The sequence below is a fragment of the Paramisgurnus dabryanus genome, chromosome 9 (genome assembly GCF_030506205.2).
Source record: "Paramisgurnus dabryanus chromosome 9, PD_genome_1.1, whole genome shotgun sequence".
Classification (NCBI taxonomy): domain Eukaryota; kingdom Metazoa; phylum Chordata; class Actinopteri; order Cypriniformes; family Cobitidae; genus Paramisgurnus; species Paramisgurnus dabryanus.
The window spans coordinates 23,811,067-23,829,863 of NC_133345.1; the positions used below are offsets into that span (position 1 = coordinate 23,811,067).

The 18,797-nt window shown below is 38.4% G+C and overlaps 1 protein-coding gene and 1 long non-coding RNA gene across 2 annotated transcripts in view; one reads left to right on the forward strand and one right to left on the reverse strand.

Moving 5' to 3' along the window:
* The window catches only part of hydin (HYDIN axonemal central pair apparatus protein), an 85,722-nt gene that overhangs the window by 49,112 nt on the left and 17,813 nt on the right, over positions 1 to 18,797 (reverse strand). Inside the window, exons 14-20 of the mRNA XM_073815748.1 lie at positions 17,812 to 17,912; positions 17,594 to 17,729; positions 16,740 to 16,904; positions 14,811 to 14,963; positions 3,840 to 4,078; positions 2,047 to 2,308; positions 1,428 to 1,571 (exon numbers count right to left, since the gene is read on the reverse strand). Coding sequence (XP_073671849.1) covers positions 1,428 to 1,571; positions 2,047 to 2,308; positions 3,840 to 4,078; positions 14,811 to 14,963; positions 16,740 to 16,904; positions 17,594 to 17,729; positions 17,812 to 17,912 — 1,200 coding nt within the window. The remainder of the gene's footprint in view (positions 1 to 1,427; positions 1,572 to 2,046; positions 2,309 to 3,839; positions 4,079 to 14,810; positions 14,964 to 16,739; positions 16,905 to 17,593; positions 17,730 to 17,811; positions 17,913 to 18,797) is intronic.
* On the forward strand, positions 7,678 to 9,533 carry LOC135773548 (uncharacterized). The gene is made up of 3 exons (XR_010543540.2): positions 7,678 to 7,775; positions 7,858 to 7,959; positions 8,070 to 9,533. It is a non-coding gene; the product is annotated as an uncharacterized lncRNA (long non-coding RNA).

Below are 18,797 nucleotides of genomic sequence, written 5' to 3' on the forward strand. Positions count from 1 at the left end.
AATCATTTTCATTATAATGATGGTTCCCCTTGAGCTCACTGTGCTTATCACAGCCTTTTTTTTTTAAAGGACGCGAGATGCTGAGCTGTGGGCTTGGTTTAGAACGAATCTGCCATCTCAGCTCACTTATGATCATTTTGCAAATGAGAAGTACATTTGAATAGCTTATTTGAATAACTTGCATAACAATTGCATGTTTTTTAGACAAAAGGTAGGAACATCTCCTTTACCTTTATCTGAGGTAAGGATTTCTTAGTGGAAATACATACAATATAGCATTCATTTGGCTTAATTCCAGTACAAGAAAGTAGATTCTTTCCTTTACATTTAAGACACCAGGTAAGACAAAGAATCTTATGCTTTATAAAATACAAAGAAACTTTGGACAATGTACATGTTCAGCCATCACTTTGGACATCTATCATACTGAACATATAAAATATGGTATTAACATTTAAAAAAATGAAAGGGACAGTTTATGCAAAAATGTTCTGCTTTCCGGCCCACTAAAGGTGAATGAACAGTGGCAGCCGATGACATCTTTTTTCGAGGGCGTGCGATTTAAAGTTCGTCACAACACAACATGTATGTAGTCCGTCGTGTGTGGTTCGTAATTTCAAAATGTGTTCTGCGCGTCAAGTGATCCTATGTGCATCACGTGTCTTGTGAAAAGAAGTGATTGCGGCAGACAAAAGGGTTTATAATAAAAGAGACGCTCGTATTTGACAGATACTCGCATAATCTCATGCATTATCAGAGTTTACTCTTAAGGGAGTGTCTTGCGAATATTTTGTGAACGTGAGCGTCTCTTTTATCATAAACCCTTTCGACGTGTGTGCAGCAGGGACTTATTTTGACAAAGCACGTGATGCACATGATTCACATGACACAACAAACACATATTTTGAAAACACTGATTAGCTCCTCGGATTAGCAGTCACGAGCCGCCACTGTGGAATGGCACCAAAATCAAGAATGGTCCAAACAACTTGTATGCTATAATGTGTTTTAAAGTCATACAACAGCTTTGTTAGAGAAATACACTGAAGTCAATATAAAAGATCATCTTCATTAGGCTTTTAACTGCTGTGACTGGATCACTAAGTGAGTGAGATTGAAGATCTGGGTCAATCTGATACAGCATGTAAATGAATCATTTACATCAGTTTTGTGAACTGAATCAACAGATTTATAATAAAGATTTGAAAAATTTGTTCATGAAACAGACAGTGTGCCAGATGCCACAATTTTCAGTTATTCAAGAAATTTAAGACTTCAGTCCTCAAATAAAGCTATCATAAACATAAACGTTTACATGTAAACATATGCCCTTCTTACTCCTTTAACACAATGAAGCAGTTTATTGTGGACATTATTATGCAATAGAATGACAGAACATCCATGCACACAAATACACACAAACAAACCTTTTCCACATAGAAGTTTATTTGATGAGATGAGATGTCTACAGCTGGGGAGACAAACTGGCATGTGACATCCACAGTCATGATGACCTCTCTCACGTACTGCCGCCCCACAACAGCATGGCAAAGCAGCTTCTCGGTAACCACCTGCATATATTAACACTTATTTAAAAACATACACAAACACAGATCCTGATTAACTATGTCATATTCTCATCTCTGAGTGGTTGTTTTATCTCTTCTTACTATTAGAAAAGTGCCTGAAACCAAGCACACTGACCTCCGGTTTACTGATGATGCCACAGCAGCCCTGTGTGGACTGTAGGACGGCAAGCCTACATTCACTGTACACCTTCTCTAATTTATAATTTAATCAATATTAGTCAAGGAGGCATGCATTCCTGTAATGCTCTAGAGAGGAAGTCAATACATAGCTCTGTACAGCTACACTAAAAGAGGATTAGGGCCGTCTTTCAAAACCTTCACCTCTGAAGAATTAAAACATCAGCCAATGTGTCAGAATCAGACACGCTAGTTAGCGCAGATGCTGGCCAACATTTCGGAATAATTAGAAACCACTGATATTTGTAACCAATGTGATGTAGATTTAAGAATTAGGTACCTTGGGGATGTCCGTGGAGCCCTGGAGCAACATGTCTACAGATTGCCCTGGGGCAAGTGTTAAACGTGCAGGTGACAGGATGAAGACTGGGGCTTCTTGAAATGAGGACTGCAGACTCTTGGCTTTCACGTTCCTGGACTTGTTCGACGACAGGCGAGGGCTTTTACTGTGAGCCTGTGTAAATCCCTCTGTGGTCCATAATAATTGGTGAGTGCGTCGTCCACGGTTAGTGATTCTAAATGGAAACTGACATGGTCCAGAACTGAAAGAGCAGATGTTATGATTATTTAACTGAATGTGGGTGTGCTTCGCGAATAATAATTTGATAAAAAATACTTTTATTTATATGGCAATTCCATTAAAGGTGCTCTAAGCGAATTGACGCGTTTTAGACAATAAAAAATTTTTTGTTACATTCAGCACCCTCACTATCTGCTTGCTGCCTGTCCGCTAATCAAACTGTAAAAAAACGCGATCTCTGTAGACAGCCCAGGCTTCACAAATGGCAATAACAAAACAGTGGCCAAACCTACAAACAGAAACAATAACAAAGTGTATCAGCCAATAAACGACAAGAAGGATTTGGGAGTGGGGGTTGGGGTTGGGCGCGTTCATGAAAGCACGGAAGGTAGGGGGAGGGGGAGGAGTTAGCTACGCTCCGTCTGTTTGAAAACAATTCAAACGTCAACAATAACTAACGTCTCGCAGATTCGCTTAGAACGCATTTAATAAATATTAGCTAAACACGGCCCCTTTTAAAGGAAAACACCACCGTTTTTCAATATTTTACTATGTTCTTACCTCCCCTTAGACAAATTAATATATACCTATCTTTAATCAATGCGTGCACTTAATCTTTGTACAGCGTGTCGTGAATGTGTAAGCATTTGGCCTAGCCCCATTCATTCCTTAGGATCCAAACAGGGATGAATTTAGAAGCCACCAAACAATTCAATGTTTTCTCTATTTAAAGATTGTTACATGAGTAGTTGCACAAGAAAGTATGGTGGCACAAAATAAAACGTGGCAATTTTTAAGTGGATAAAAATGAGAACTATATTGTATGGCGGAAGAGCACTTAGTTTGCAGCACTTCGACCTCGGCACGCAGTAACATCATAATTTCTGACTACTTCCCCTCTCGCTCAAACTTCTGTCAATATTACTGTGTCCGAGGTTGAAGTGCTGCAAACTAAGTGCTTTTTCACCATACAATATAGTTCTCATTCATGACACACTGTACAAAGATTAAAGGTGACATAGAATGATTGAACAGGGTATTTATCCTTGTTCTGTGACGTGACATGTAGACAAAAAAAAATTTGTTTGGGTCTGTAATGCCTTAGAAGCTTCCCAATAACCTCTCTCAGATTGCTCTATTAGGGTGGGGGATTTTAAACAAGTGGTTTTGCACCTGTTTGGCTCCCCCTACTGGCTTGACTTGCAATCTCATTACTGATTGGCTGACTTTGCTGCCACTCAAAAAATGTAGCCAATTATTTTAAAGTGACATCATAAAAAAGTCTTGTGCCATGGCCCCTTTAAGAGAAGTTGTCATTCAAACAAATTTCGGTCACAAAAATCTACCATCGACCTTGTCAGTAGTCAATTATACATGATGATATGATATAAAATGTCTAAAATTGGATTTAGTCTATATTACATTTGCTGTCATGAAAATGTATTGCTTGTAAGCATTACATCATATCAATGTTACATCAGCCATTAAAAACACCATTACTTAACACCAACTGATAAACATGCATCACAGATGCTTGCAATTGGTTGTTTTACCTAAAGTGGGTTCCCAAATCGAGGCAAGGGGCAAATGGCCGGTCAGTGACTATCGTTGTGCCTTTTCCTTTGGCAGAAACAGGAATTTTATATGTCTGGCTGTCCTGGATTTCCAGCAACAGTTCATCCTGGAAGGCTACTGTGTCATTAAGATGAGCTATCAGCTTTAATTCTATACTCCCCTCCGGAGCAACTTCTCCTTCACTGGGCTCCACACGCCAATGAGACTTGTTCTTTACCTACCAAATACATAGCAAAAAAAATCATCTGGTTATGTCAACCAATAAATAACACTATAAATAATATAAATATATATATCAGTCCTCATAACCCATATTTCACCCCAAATACTGTACATAGACAATGCATTCACACGCTCAAAAAATTAAAATCACCAGCAACATTCCTAGTGTGTGTATATTGAGTCTTGCTTTGAATTATATAATGTCCAAGGGAAATATTTCCACTGCGGGAAGTTTTTCAGCAGCTGAGGAGAAATAATAATGATCACCCCACCCCCCCAAAGGGGACACTGTTCCAACTGTCACTCAATCTTTTCACTGTTTTGTAATTTCACAGTGTTGTTTAATGAGCAGCCATGTTGTGATAGCATGCACATGTGTGTGTTCATGCCTATGGATTTTCCTACCAGCAGGACTCTTTTTATCTGACAAGGAGGAAATTGTATATTATTATAACGAAATTGTATATTATTGTTTATAACGAGTACTGAATACATAATGAAATCGATAAACATATTGTTTGTGTATTTCTTTTATCCAGCAGTCTGAAATCCAAGAGTTCCTCATTTCCATCCAACGTCTCTATCCCTATTTCATAATTTTCTTTCATTCTGTTGTAATAGAAACATATCAATGAGAACAAAGCAAGCTTGTCTTACAAACTTAGTACCCCAATAGAAACCCACCAACAGCTTAATATAAAACTTTCATACCCTGTTTTAAAAAAATGGTCAAAATATGTACCCCAGTCACCTGGCAGTACCCTTTAAAAAATGTATGATTAGGTACAGCATGTATAAATTTTTATTTGAGGCACTAATATGAACTCTTAAAGGGGCAGTGGCATGATATTTAACTTTTTCCATGTTTAAGTGTTATAATTGGGTTCCCAGTGCTTCTATCAACCTAGAAAATGTGAAAAAGATCAACCCAGTAACTTAGTTTTGGTAAACCATTCTCTACAAGCATGTGAAAAAATAGGTCATTGAAATTGGGCTCTCCTTATGATGTCATAAGGAGCTCTTATTATAATAAAACCGCCCCTTAATCTGCACTATCCAACCATAGCACTGCCATTTAGTGCAGAGAGAAAGAGAGCGAGAAAATAATTCACAGCACAATTGAGTTTCAATTGCATAAACCACCATCATTGCGATCAGTGTTTGCACTTCATCTGCTCATTTGCATTTTAAAGGACATACCCAAAACGGCATATTTTTGCACACACCTACAAAGTGGAAATTGTAACATGCTATAATAAATTATCTGTATGGTATTTTGAGCTAAAACTTCATATGTGCTCTGGGATCAAAATTATTGTGACATGTCACCTTTAAGATGTAGATGACTTTTTGAAGGCTGTTTTGACCATTATTCTAACAGGGTATAGATGTTGGCTGATTATAAAAAAATGTAAAAAAGTTTTTGTCCATCAACATGATTGATGTTTTGCACATTAACTTTTAATAGTAATTTTCCAAATGAGTTAGGGGAATAGATGTGGGTATGCAAAAGGATTGTGATTAATAGTGTTTTATTTTTCTTAAAAGTGAGACATCATTATGTTTTGTCTCATTTATAATTTATCTATTCAATCATCATAGAGAGAAACTATGTGAGCAGTCTGTCAGTGCGTATTACGTACTAAGAGTACAAAACAATGACCACCTGACTCTGTTATCCCTCTTACTACATGGTTGCTTAGCAAATCGGATTAACCACAGACAGGATGCTACGATTGACCAATCGAAACTGAGTTTCCTGAGAGCCATGTGATGCTGGGCAAAAGTAAACTTTTTTAAAGAAACTCTTCAAACTGATATGGACTTTATGGACTGATATGGATGTGTCTGAGGCATGCAAGGTGTGTATGTTTGTGTGTGGCAAAGATTGTGTTTGTGAGGCAGACAGTGTATTAAAGATTGCTCAGGAGTCTAGTGCCAGCAGCCAGAAGCATACAGAGGTGTACCATGACTACTGATTAAGTACTATCAGTCACACTAATATCTCAAACTTTAAGTCACTGCAGCACCACATGAATAATTTTAGAAAAAATAACTATAGGGTTTTGGTAACACATTTATGAGTGCCCAAACTATACTGTAATGCATACACTCAACAATGCTGCATTTTTATGCTTATGCTATGCATTAAAATAAAGTTTGGGTTGTTTTGAATTTAAAGGGAAGTTCCACTGTTTTTGAAAATATGCTAATTTTCCAGCTCCCCTAGTTAAAGATTTTAATCTTAAAGAGCACCTATTATGGGATACACGTTTTTAAACATCCTTTTGTGTGTAAGTGTGCATTAGTACATGCTAACGATATTCAAAAAGTACATACCTCAAAGAAAACGATGACGCGAGTTATCGTCTCTAACGTTCGAGGACTACAAAAAACACTCGGATTGTAGGCAACAGTTTACTTCCTGGGATTAGTGACGTAGATAAGACCAACATTATCATAGTTCAGCCCTCTCTGCTTTGCTTGGGTACGCCCTCAAAGACGAGGGTGGGGAGCGCCGAGTCAGAAGAGAGCTAAAATGGCGGAGGTTGGGAGTCCCTGCTTTGACTCTGTTTGCAAACTCTTGTTTCATTGTTTAAGCGATTAAATCTCTCGAGTAGACGCTGTCTCTTTAGATGCGAGGGCAAAATAGCACTTTATGGACTTCCACAGAGGACATCATGTTTAATACGGTTCCGGAAAAATCCAGTCAGAAGTTGTTCACGGAGTTTTCACAATAACTGCTTCTCATGAACCGAAGCTGGATTTGCGCGACGTCTCCTCTTGAAAGTTGGATTACTGTGCACTTCTGGATCACAGACTGTAAGTATTCATGTTTATTATTTGCCTTTTACTGTACATTACGTAACCGGTAACCAGAGATTAACATAATGTGCGTGTAGCGCTAAGCTTGCAAGCTAATTGTTTTGTGTTGTAATACTGTATTTCATAAACAACGTACCATATTTACACACGTGTATGTTGAATTATGCAGGCTTTCGTTTTTTTTTATCGATGTTGGTTTAGACATGTTTACAAACTTGCTAAGTTGCTAAGATAAATACAAATACAAATGCCAGCTAAACTGTTACCGGTAAAATTTGTTCTCATGATCAAACTCAAGAAACTCTAAGTACAGATGATTTGTTTAAAGTTATATGTATTTTACTGTTGTATTTACTTGAAGCTTTCTTAGATTTTGAAACGAAGTAAACACGTAATGTGTGTTGCTAATGTTGGGCCATGTAATATGTAATACATTTACGTTTGAATGAATAGTCTAACGATTTATAGTCGTTGTACTCTATTGTTATAATATTTCTTTTTGACTGAATACATGTTTGTTTTATTTGTCTATATCCTAGATTCGCAGCTGTACACATCATTTTACACTGTATGCAAACATGCAACATCATAACACACAGTACAAGGAGTCAGACTGGCATATGAGGAGCAAAGGTGTTTAACACATATTATGTATTTACCTAGTGAAACCACTACCAGTCTTAAATGTATAACTGATGATGACAAAGTTTTTTTCTCTGCATAATAATAGGAACCCAGGCAGTAGCATCGTTTCCCAATGTTTCCATCATCATCATCATCAGTGGATGCCTTTGCCGTCCGTAGCCTGAGATTTCAGATTTGCAGCAAAAAAAATTGATTTTCTCATTTATTGGAATGCTGTGCAGGTATTTAAGTATTTTAGTAACTGTGTTAAATAAAGTAGTATTTACTTTTACAATAAATTAATTGCTTGTTTATATTTTACAGGTATTTGTACCTTGCAGCCATCCATTACAATGTCACCAAGCCGTAACAAAAGCAGGAGAGGGAAAGTACAAGGCTATGTTCCCAAAACACAAATGACATACCGTAAGCAGTAATGTTTTATTTCAAATACATTCATAATTAAAAACTTAATGTATGAAGCAGGGAAATAAATGATCAAAACAAAAGATTTATTGACTGCAATATTTCTACAGTTATGTGGAGGATGTGATCAGGCTTGTGTTTGATGAGGTATTTGAAGATAAGCTGAAGGAAACCCCGATTCCAATGGACCTGGCATCACAGTTTGAGAGACCTTCAAAGGAGGACGTGATTGCATGCCATCTTCAGTGCAGGGGTCGTCGAAAGCCAAAATTGTGACCGATCTGATCAGGAAGCTCCAAGCGTATCTAGAGAACAACACACGACAGGATGATAACCTTATAGTGTCGTCTTAGATAGCACCAGCTGACAAAGCTTTGATATGCCATTTATCTGAATAGATAGCTGTAAGAAATGAATTGAACAATTTTTGAAACAAGAGCACAATATGGTTACTAAAGTATGTTTATTTGTATATTGTTTAACATTTAAATATATATTTGTAATAAATAAAAAAAACTTTTGACTGACTATTATATTTTCTTTAAAGTTGCCTCTTTTGTTCTTTTGGGTACTTTGTTACTATAATGATACTTTAGTGTTATTGGTTTAAAAATGTAATAAAACTTACTCTAGTCCTGCGCCTCAAAGGCTTATAGTCGGTACAATAAATGTTCTGTGTGTAGGGATTTAGACAATTTGTGCAAAACCTGGATGATGAATCACGCAGGTAAGAGGCCCTGGAACATGTTGCATTCTCCTTAAAACCTAATAAGTAAAAACATAGCACTTATAAGTAAGCAGTTTTTCATAATAAACTTTACCATAGTGAAATAATGTAGAACATTCATTTCAATTAATACTTTCTTTGTGCTACATTTGGTGTTTCCATATAGTTTGCACAGTAATATAGTATGTAAGCGGTCTTTTATAATAAAGTTTACTATAGTAAAATAATGTTAATAAGTGAAATAGTTTTATAATCATTTCAAATAAAACCTTCTATGTGCTACATTTGGTGTTTCCATATAGTTTGCAAAGTAATGTAGTACGTTATAATTACCTTTTGGATGTCTTTGCAACACATTTTCGTCTTCGTTTAGCATTCTGGCAGAGCTAAGGACACCTAAAAAAGTTAAATCCAATCGCGTTCATTGACGGAGATTGTTTACATCGTAACGGCCGTCTGAACTCTCTGGATCGAGCTTGAAGTGGTAAGGCAGTACAGACACCATCGTTTATAGAGAAATATAGCGCTCGTTTACGTTGCCTGTGACTCTCAGTCAGAACCGGAAAATCCACGCGTAGTCAGGGGCGTAACCTTTCAAACACACGCCGAACCCAGTTGACCAATAACAGTTGAGTAGTCATCTGACCAATCCGAATACACTAGACATTTTGGGAGGCGGAGACAGGAACTAAACCAAGCGTTTTCCAGACATGCAGAAATCGGTGAGGTATGTAAGCAATTTATAAGACTCACAGTGCATTAGTTCAAGTTTTAATAACATGTATGTACTATGGGATATTACAATAACGTGCTAACGTGCTAATTTATTAGCATAATTGGTGCTCTTTAACATTTTGGAATCCATTCAGTTGATCTCTGGGTCTGGTGAGCACTTTTAGCATAGCTTAGCACAATACATTGAATCTGATTAGACCATTAGCATCGCGCTAAAAAAATAACCAAAGAGCTTCAATATTTTTCCTATTTAAAACTTGACTCTTCTGTAGTTACATCGTGTACTAAGACCAACAGAAAATTAAAAGTTGCGATTTTCTAGTCAGTTATGCTAGGAACTATACTCTCAAACTGGCACAATAATCAAGGACTTTGCTGCTGTAACATGGCTGCAGCAGGCGTAGTGATATTTTGCACTGCCTGAAAATAGCAGTAGTGCCTCACTGCAGAACGCGACATCCAGGGGGCGGGGTTGGATTTAGATCCAGGGGCGGAGCTGGATCCCGATCCAGAGATCCCATTGGTCGGCAGTTTTACCACCAGACACGTCATACACATGTTGCTGCGTTACCATTTCCGCATTAAGTCGTAACTAAATTAAGTTATTATTTTGACATAAAAACTAACTTTACTTATGACTACAATAAAAGTAGTGCCTTTAGGGTGAAATGTACGTTTTTTGCTATAATGTTGAGGAGTAAAACATTTCGGGTAAGCCTACTATGAGTAATCTTACCACATGCAGTTTAAGACCTATTAATGGATACAGTATAAATATGCATAATTATTAAAATATATAGGCTATGGCATGTTATTTAAAATTAATAAATTGAATGTTTATCTTGTATGGACTTTGAACTTGTTTTAACGCGTCTTGCTTACAGCCATTAGGAAACAGGTTTCCCTCGTAGATGGTTTACTTTTTTTTATTTGCTAATAAAAGATATCAAATAAATTTGTTTTTATATTTACTCGTATAGGAATAGCTGTGTTATAAGTGGGAAAATGTACAAATAAATCTCTTCAGTGAAATCAAACTGTCGAGAACGTGTCCGTACCTCTCCTTACACCTAACTGTGATACTTTCTAAATTATGAATCTTTCTCAACTATTAATCAAACGTACACTTAAATTGATAAGAGCAAACGTTGGCGACCACAGGTTGCAACTAATTGCGGGCTGCAACAACGCAAATATACTGGTTCATTTGGCGGAACAAAGTATATAAAGTGGGAGGAGTTGGATCTAGATCCAACCCCGCCCCCTGGATGTTGTGTTCCGCAGTGAGGACCATCTCGAAAATAGTCCCCTGCTATTGAAAGTAACCAAGGGGACTATTTTCGGGCAGTGTGTAATATCACTACGCCTGCTCCAGCCATGTTACAGCAGCAAAGTCCTTGATTATTACGCCAGAATGAGAGTATAGTTCCTAGCATATCTGACTAGAAAATTGCAACTTTTAATTTTGTGTCGGTCTTAGTACACGATGTAACTACAGAAGAGTCCAGTTTTAAATAGGAAAATTATCAAAACTCTTTGGTTATTTTTAAGCACAATGAAAAAAATATATATATTTTTTAGCGCAATGCTAATGGTCTAATCAGATTCAATGGATTGCGCTAGCTATGCTAATAGTCCTAGCGCCAGACCCAGAGATCAGCTGAATGGATTCCAAAATGGTAAGATTTAAATGTTTAACTCTAGGGGAGCTGGAAATGAGCATATCTTCAAAAAAAGTGGAATGTTTCTTTAAGAGAGTTTTAAAGGTTGCTCTCTTAGTTCCAGGACAAGGCAAGGTCTTGTGACTCACAATCATCTCCAGCACACAGAGGTTACCCTTGGAGCAGGAAAATGGCAGATTCAACATTCAGCAAGGTGGAAAAGCACTTGAGGAGGGAGGCCCTATCATTTGAACAGTGGCCGAGTATAGGAGGTCAGAAAGGAGACATGGATCACTCTGTAAGTCTTCATATAAAAGAGAGAGCGGCACACAGAGCAGGGGAAGAGAGATAGACGAGCCGGTCGATAGGGAGCTACATCGAGGTTAGGACGATTTCCCCTTGAGAGAGGGATCACGTGAAGAACAAGCCAGCTGAAATTTCAATAATATGATCAAACCTGCATTAGAAGGTTTAACACCCTTGATTGCTTTGAACTTCGTCATTCTGCAGAGTTTTACCATAGAACCAAAAGCCGGCCTCCTTAATACCCCTTTCTTACAATACTAGTTTGCCAGTAACTACAGGAACAGATGGATCCGTAACAGCTAAAGAATTTGTTCTTGAGTATCTTTAATTTATATGGCACTGCTGTCAGCATCTGTCTGGCATTCAGCCACGCTATTGAGCGCCTGTAATGGAATTCAGGATCGACTAAAGCTGGAAAATGTTTTGTAAAAACTCTTGGCTTATTAAAGTCCAAAGCTTTACAGACGAGACAAGATCAGTTTACAAATGAGTGTCAGTCCACAATCTAAGCCAGAAAATCAGTCTGTATAAGTTTCTGTCTGAAGTCATTTTGTGTATTTTTTGTGTGTGTGTAATGGTAATCCCTACGGTGTGTGGACCAAATGTCCGCACAATTAGGGCTGCAACAGCTAAGCGATGAATAAAAAATAATCGATTATGAAAGTTTGATCTGTGATGTCACGTCACTTGCCCTCCACCCAACTGTAACAGCTGTGCAGTTATAAAGTCAGACACATCTGTTCCAAACACACAGTCCCTTATAAGAAATAAAGAAATGTAACCTTTATTAACAAACATTGTGATTTTGCCTCTGCCGTCATTATGTAACTCCTGCTGCATGCTGTATAAACAAGGCTAAAGGATCTCACAATGTATGTGGCAGCTTATCCTATTGCAGTCGGGCGGTGGCAGGGTTACATCACAGACCAAACTAATCGATAATGAGATTCATTGATGAATTAATCATCGATTTATTGTTGCAACTTTTCCCACAAACATAATAATGGCAGTATTTTTTTACCTTGTAGGTATATGTCTTGGTTTTAAATTTTAAATGATGTTATAAAAATACAGAAAGTGTTTTGTGCAAGATGGGTTTATGGGTGGGGATAGCGGAAAGGGATAGAATATACAGGGCCCTATCTTGCACCCAGCGCAATTGACTTTGTCAGGGACGCATGTATCATTCGTATTTTGCGCCGGCGCACAGCGGGGTTTTTCCCTCCACAGATGCACGTCAGCAAACTAGGGAATGAACTTGCGCTCCCTGGGCGGTTCAGCGCAAAAGGGAGGCGTGTTGCGGCGCAAACCATCTCTTATGCTATTTTGCAGTTTCAAAAAACAATTGCGCTACTAACCAAAAAAAACTAGTCTAAAGTCAGTGGCGCGTTGCGCGTGGTTCATTATGCTATTTTAAGGGCGCATGCTTGACCATAATGTATAGCGTGCACAACGCGCATACACTTTGCTTATCTAATCTACACAGATGCAACAGTTATTTTTGCAAATCATAAATTGTTACACTTAAAAATATTAATACACGAGATAAGGGGAATCATAGTGGTGAGCATTGTGGTGATAGTTTTTATTTATTCTCATGCAAATAACGATTAAAATATTTTCATAACTTTGTTGTGTGGCTGTATTACGTTTATTTTATGTAAATAATAGTTAAAATGTTTTCATAAGAAACCTTAATGTATATGAACTTGATTTGTAAGAGTACTTTGGGGTTGGACCTTGCTTGCGTTTCTTGGGTCCGATTTCAAAGCCCCAAAACCCTTTCAGCGGTGAGGGTGGACGCAGCGATGTCCTCTGCTGGCGTCAGGTCCTGAGGCAGATCCACCTCCCGTTACACGGTGTGCCCGATTTATGCTGGCAAGCGTGGGATTCCCCCGTACAAGGACGTCGGTCTCCTCGGCTGTGAACCGCTCCTGGCGTGCGCCTGGTAAATCCGTCATAATAATACCAACCCGCCACGGAACTTGCGCCCTTGCGTTTAAAGGGAATGTTGGCTAGCGTTCTGATTGGTTTATTTGACGTTACGCCCAAACCACACCTATGAATAATGAACCTACTTCAGACCAACCCCTTATTGATTTGCGCCCGGCGCAAGAGTTATTTCTCACGCCGGGAAAATAGCAACAGCGCCCAAGATCCGCCCACAAACTCACTTGCGCGTTGCGCTTCGCACTTGCGTTTCAGATCGTTAAAATAGAGCCCACAGTTTGTACACTTTCAGAAAAAAATGGACAAAAGTTGTCAATGGGATTGTACTTTTTCAAAAGGTACTACCATTTGAGGTACCAGTATGTACCTTTATGGTCCCAATGTGTACCTTTGAGGTGCCAATATGCACCGTTTAGCTACAAAAGTGTACTTTTTGAAAAGGGGCCATTGCGGTCCTACCTAAGAAAACATTTGTGAGTCGTAAGGACCATGATATAAGACACATTAAGAAAAAGATTTGCACTTTATGGCCACATCTCTGAGACATGGTGGCAGCACAGTTTGTTTTCCTTATATATAACCTCAGCAGTCTTTGTTCACACTTATATTAGATAAGGGATAATGTATAGGCAGCATGTTGTTATCACAGAAATAAGCCCCTTCCGCAAGGAAAACCTGTTTACTTTCAGTTTTAAGATAAGACAAGACGTACAAATGTCACAAAGACACCATTTGGTTTAATCATATGTAAATATAATGTCATATATGTTGTTAGTAGAGATATTTATATTTAATTTTTGTGTAATATTAAACTTTACCTGTCAAAATGATTTGCAGAATCCTGGTTATTGTGTGTTATTAGTTTCAGGCGATTGTTATCTCGGAATAACAAACTTTGGAATGTCGCATTGGCCAATCACAATCAAGCATTTTAGAGTGCTGTGTAATAAGTGGCCTTAACTACTACAGTATGTAGTATTACATTAAATAACGGCAAGACTATAGATTTACTGTGATACTACATGTTGTTATGGAAATGTACCCTTTTTACTGCTAATGAGTTTGAGACATGGTTAAGTTTTGGAGTAAGGGCATGATTATGGTTAGGTTTTGGGGTAAGGGTTGGGTTATGGTTTAGTTGAACAGTAACAGTGTAACTACACATTTGTGCCAGTACATTAAATGTAATTACAATTCACCAACATGCTAATTGTACCAAATGGCCAAGTACATAGTAGTTAAGGTCACCTTATATAAAGTGTGACCCAGTCATTTATCAACACAGTTATCAATCAGTCAGCTAAATGAATATTTATATGAAAAAGCATTACTTTTAGAAATTAATTACTAGTAGAGTGCAATAAGTACATGCAGATCAGGTAAGGAAAATGGCTTTATAATGTCTAGGGAAACAATACTGAAATTCTTTGTAAAAGCAAACAAGAGATCCCTTCTGTCACATCAAAACCCACCATTTGAGCAAGAAATCTGGCTGGGATTGGAGAGTTGTTTGACAGCTGTAAAGTTTTAAGGACATCAGTCAGTACCGGAATGCAGCCAAAGTTCAACTTGGCAGCACTGATGGAGACCAAAGGACCCTGGCCAACACAGGACAGCAGAAGCTCCTATGGAAAGCAGAAAGTGGCATATGGTGTTATCTAGGGATGAACTGAAGTTTCGGCAAATGTCATAAAATCCGATTTGGTGTTGTAACAAAAAAACAGTAAAACTTGGCAATGGACTAAAACAGAAACCACATATCTGTTAACCAGTAACACGGAGAGAAAGCTGTCAGGATCCTATCTTGTATTAGTTTCTAGTTTATTGTGACAGGGTTCTGACAGTACCATGTTTTGTGTGAAGGCGCGTGACCTTGTTTATTAGGCCATGTGCTTTATCTGTCTCGTCTCTAACCACGCCCCCTGCTCTCCTCGTTAATTATCCTTGTTATTGTTTGATCATTGTCACCTGTTGCCCTCTTGATTTGCTCCCTTATATGTTTGCTATCCTGTGCTTGTTCGTTTTGTACTCTCCCTGTTTGTAGAAAGTTTAATCAAGTCTAGTATTTCGTCAAGTACAGTATAGTCTAGTTTAGTGTTAAGTCTATCTAGTAGTGATGGGGAAATGAAGCATCGAATCAAGCACCGATACTTCCCTTACTGTTTCGAACCATGATTCGAAGCCTCAACGAGGGGGTCGAAAACAGCCCCATCTTTTGGTTAATAAAACCTATAGCAGTCGCTTCTGGAAGAAGCTCCGTCATTGAAGCAACAAGCTGATGAAATTCAGATGAATATTAATATTATGTGTACAAATAAAGCTTAGACAACATGTGTGTGAATGGTCAATATAATAAATGTATTTCCTCATTCAAGTGTGGCAAAAATGTCAGTATTAATTAATAAGAGTTAATATTCATACGATTCAATGCTGTATTTTATTGAATAATGTTCACACGCACAAGTATATGTACAGATACAATACTATCTATTCGGTATTATGTGGGACTAAAATGTGAATAATACAAATAATTGCTAAAAAACCTCTGGGGTTCGAACGTTCTGACACGCAAAGCGAAGCGCGCATGTGACTGAACAGAAAGTGAAACTTCGTTTGTCATTGGTCACGTGATTTCTACGTTAACAACACAAGCTCCGAATCGATGCTTCATCTGGCACGCCCACCTTTGCTCGACACAAGCTCCGCTTAAATGTAACATCATGTAACATCACTACTATCTAGTGTCAGAGTATGTTGTTTAATGTTGTTTGCCCCCATTGTGGGTTTTATTTTCTGTGTTTTGTCCTGTCAATAAAGTGTTCCTTGTTATCCCCGAATTGTCTGCGCTTGGGTTCTGTCCACCTGTTCCTGAAAGAAAGCAACCCTTACAGAAAAGTCACACAAATTTCACATGTGCAAATTCACATGTGAAATGTGTGTTTTTGGAAAATTTTTGTGTGAATCACATGTGAAACACATGTGAATCCCATGTGATAACATGTGAAATCAGTGGATCACATGTGGCACATGTGGTGACATGTTGTCCACATGTAAAAAATGTGTTTCACATGGGATTCACATGTGTTTCACATGGGATTCACATGTGTTTCACCCAAAATTTTCCAAAAACACACATTTCACATGTGATCACGTGTTTTTTTACATGTGAAATTGGTGTGGTTCACATGTGATCACATGTGAAAAACATGTGAAATTCATGTGGTTTTTCTGTAAGGGAATGTACTGTAAATAAGAAAAGATTCACTTTTTGCAGATTTTATGTCAACGTCAGATGACGAAGGATGATATCCAAACAGAAAGGAAGCTGCTGATGTCGACTACTGTAAAGACTAATATCACAATGCACTTCTAGTCATACACCCTTGTACATACATACTTACCAGTGGTGGATCTTGATGACCTAGTATTGCGATGTGAGCTGCTTGCTGCATGGTGCCCACTCTCTTGGCCTGAAGAACTAATGGAATCTGCTCGGTACTGTGGGGCTGAATGACCCCTCGCGGATGGGCACTGGAATAAAGAAGATGGGGATTCTCCTCATGCGGCTGGATGGAGAAAAAGGAACCATGCACATTTCTATGATTCCATCAAACATAAAAACACATACAATAATGTTTTCCAGAAAGATATCCTTTAATGTCCAATCAGACCTACAGCTATAGACTTGTAACAGACTTTTATTTGGTTAGCAGTAGGGTTTGTTATACTGTTATATGTTATTGCTGTCCAACAATTTAGAGTATAACCGTGGGTTTACCCCAAACGCGAAGCGTGCAATTGCATCGCGTTGCTCGCTCTAGATCACTTGCGGGATTTAACTTCGTGTCATGCGAATTTTTCGCTCAAGTTGAATATTTTCAACTTGGGCGAAAATGCGTTTGAGGCGAATAGCGCGTGTTTTCACGGCAAACGCGCCGGCCACATCGTGTCATTCCCATCTCCCCACGCGAGGACAAGTCTGATCGCGTCTTTGCATTGACTTTTTATGTAATCTACTCGCGCAAATCGTTGAACTCGCATCTGGTGTAAACCCACAGTAAGAGTATGTTTAAAGCAAAACGCCACTGTTTTGTATGATACACCATCAATGTGTCAAAATTATGAAGTGATTCCTAACCTAATTTACTAATGAATGGATGATAATAAGAGGTGGCATGAACACATAACTTACTTATACTATAGTAAAAAACGTTACTTCCATGACTTCCAATTAATCCCTAATTGGCAGAATTACCTGTGGCAGAAGTCCATAACATGCAGGGAGGTCAGTATTGTTGATAAGTTTAACTGATTGCTCATAGGGATGACCCAAGAAAACATGCTGGAACTGAAGATCCGGGTTCTCAAGGATCACATCGGGCACAGTACATCTACAGGGAGATTCACAGATAAGTTTATCATCTGGAGACCAGAAAAACTGTTTAATCTTCCCCATGAAAACGTATACTCTACCTGGCTTTGATTGGGAGAGCCAAAACCTCCTCCCCGACACCCTGAACATCCAGCACTAAAGCTAGATTGTAGTCTTGCACAGTGTTGGAGCATAAGGTTAACTGCAACGCATAACAAAAAACATTTTTCAACTCTGATACACTTCACATAACAGCAGAAATGTCTATATCGTTGTTTCAATACCACTATTTTAATATTATAAAGAGACTTCACAGCTGTTTGCCTATATGTAGCCTGTTACAAATCATCATTTCAAACTGTTCAGAAAACAATAATCCTCTCTCAGCAGTGTATTTAGTGCACATATGGGATCACAGACAACTGTCAAAGAGAAAAGTACTGTACGTAGCTGCCTGAGAGAAACAGCAAAGCACCCTCCAGGTGCTGTTTCACTGTAATATTAACATGTCTGCTAGGCTGCGAGCCAGCTGTGCAATGCATCTGGGAATATTGTCACTTTTTACTAATACAAATAACCACAAATCCCTAATATGTATTCTTGTGCTGAGGCCTCATTAGAGCATGGCGAGCAGCAGTAGTGTCACCGAGCGGGAGATGCACATTTGCACATTGACAGGAGACACCCACATCCACAGGAAGCATAAAGACAGCTGGACACATCCACAGATTAGGCCCTCCGAAATGCTGACAGCTCCCATTGATGGGAAAAGACCAGCACATGACAGGTACGCAAGGTACCTGGCAACCAGTGAAAGAAGTATGGGCGAGATAATCACAGCCCCACAGAGAGAGAGAGAGAGAGAGAGAGACAGGAGCCGCGATTCTCATTTATCACATTTTCCAATATATTCCGCTTCCCATTTTCTATTAATGAAATACAGGGGCTCTTTTTTTAAACATCTGAGCTATCTGATTCTTATTGGGTATTACAGGTCTGCTCTGAAATTATGTTTCAGAAACAAAAGTTTCCTTCCTTTGATGTTTGAAAAGAGAGAATCGCCTCAAGGGGCCATTCATTCTTTTGC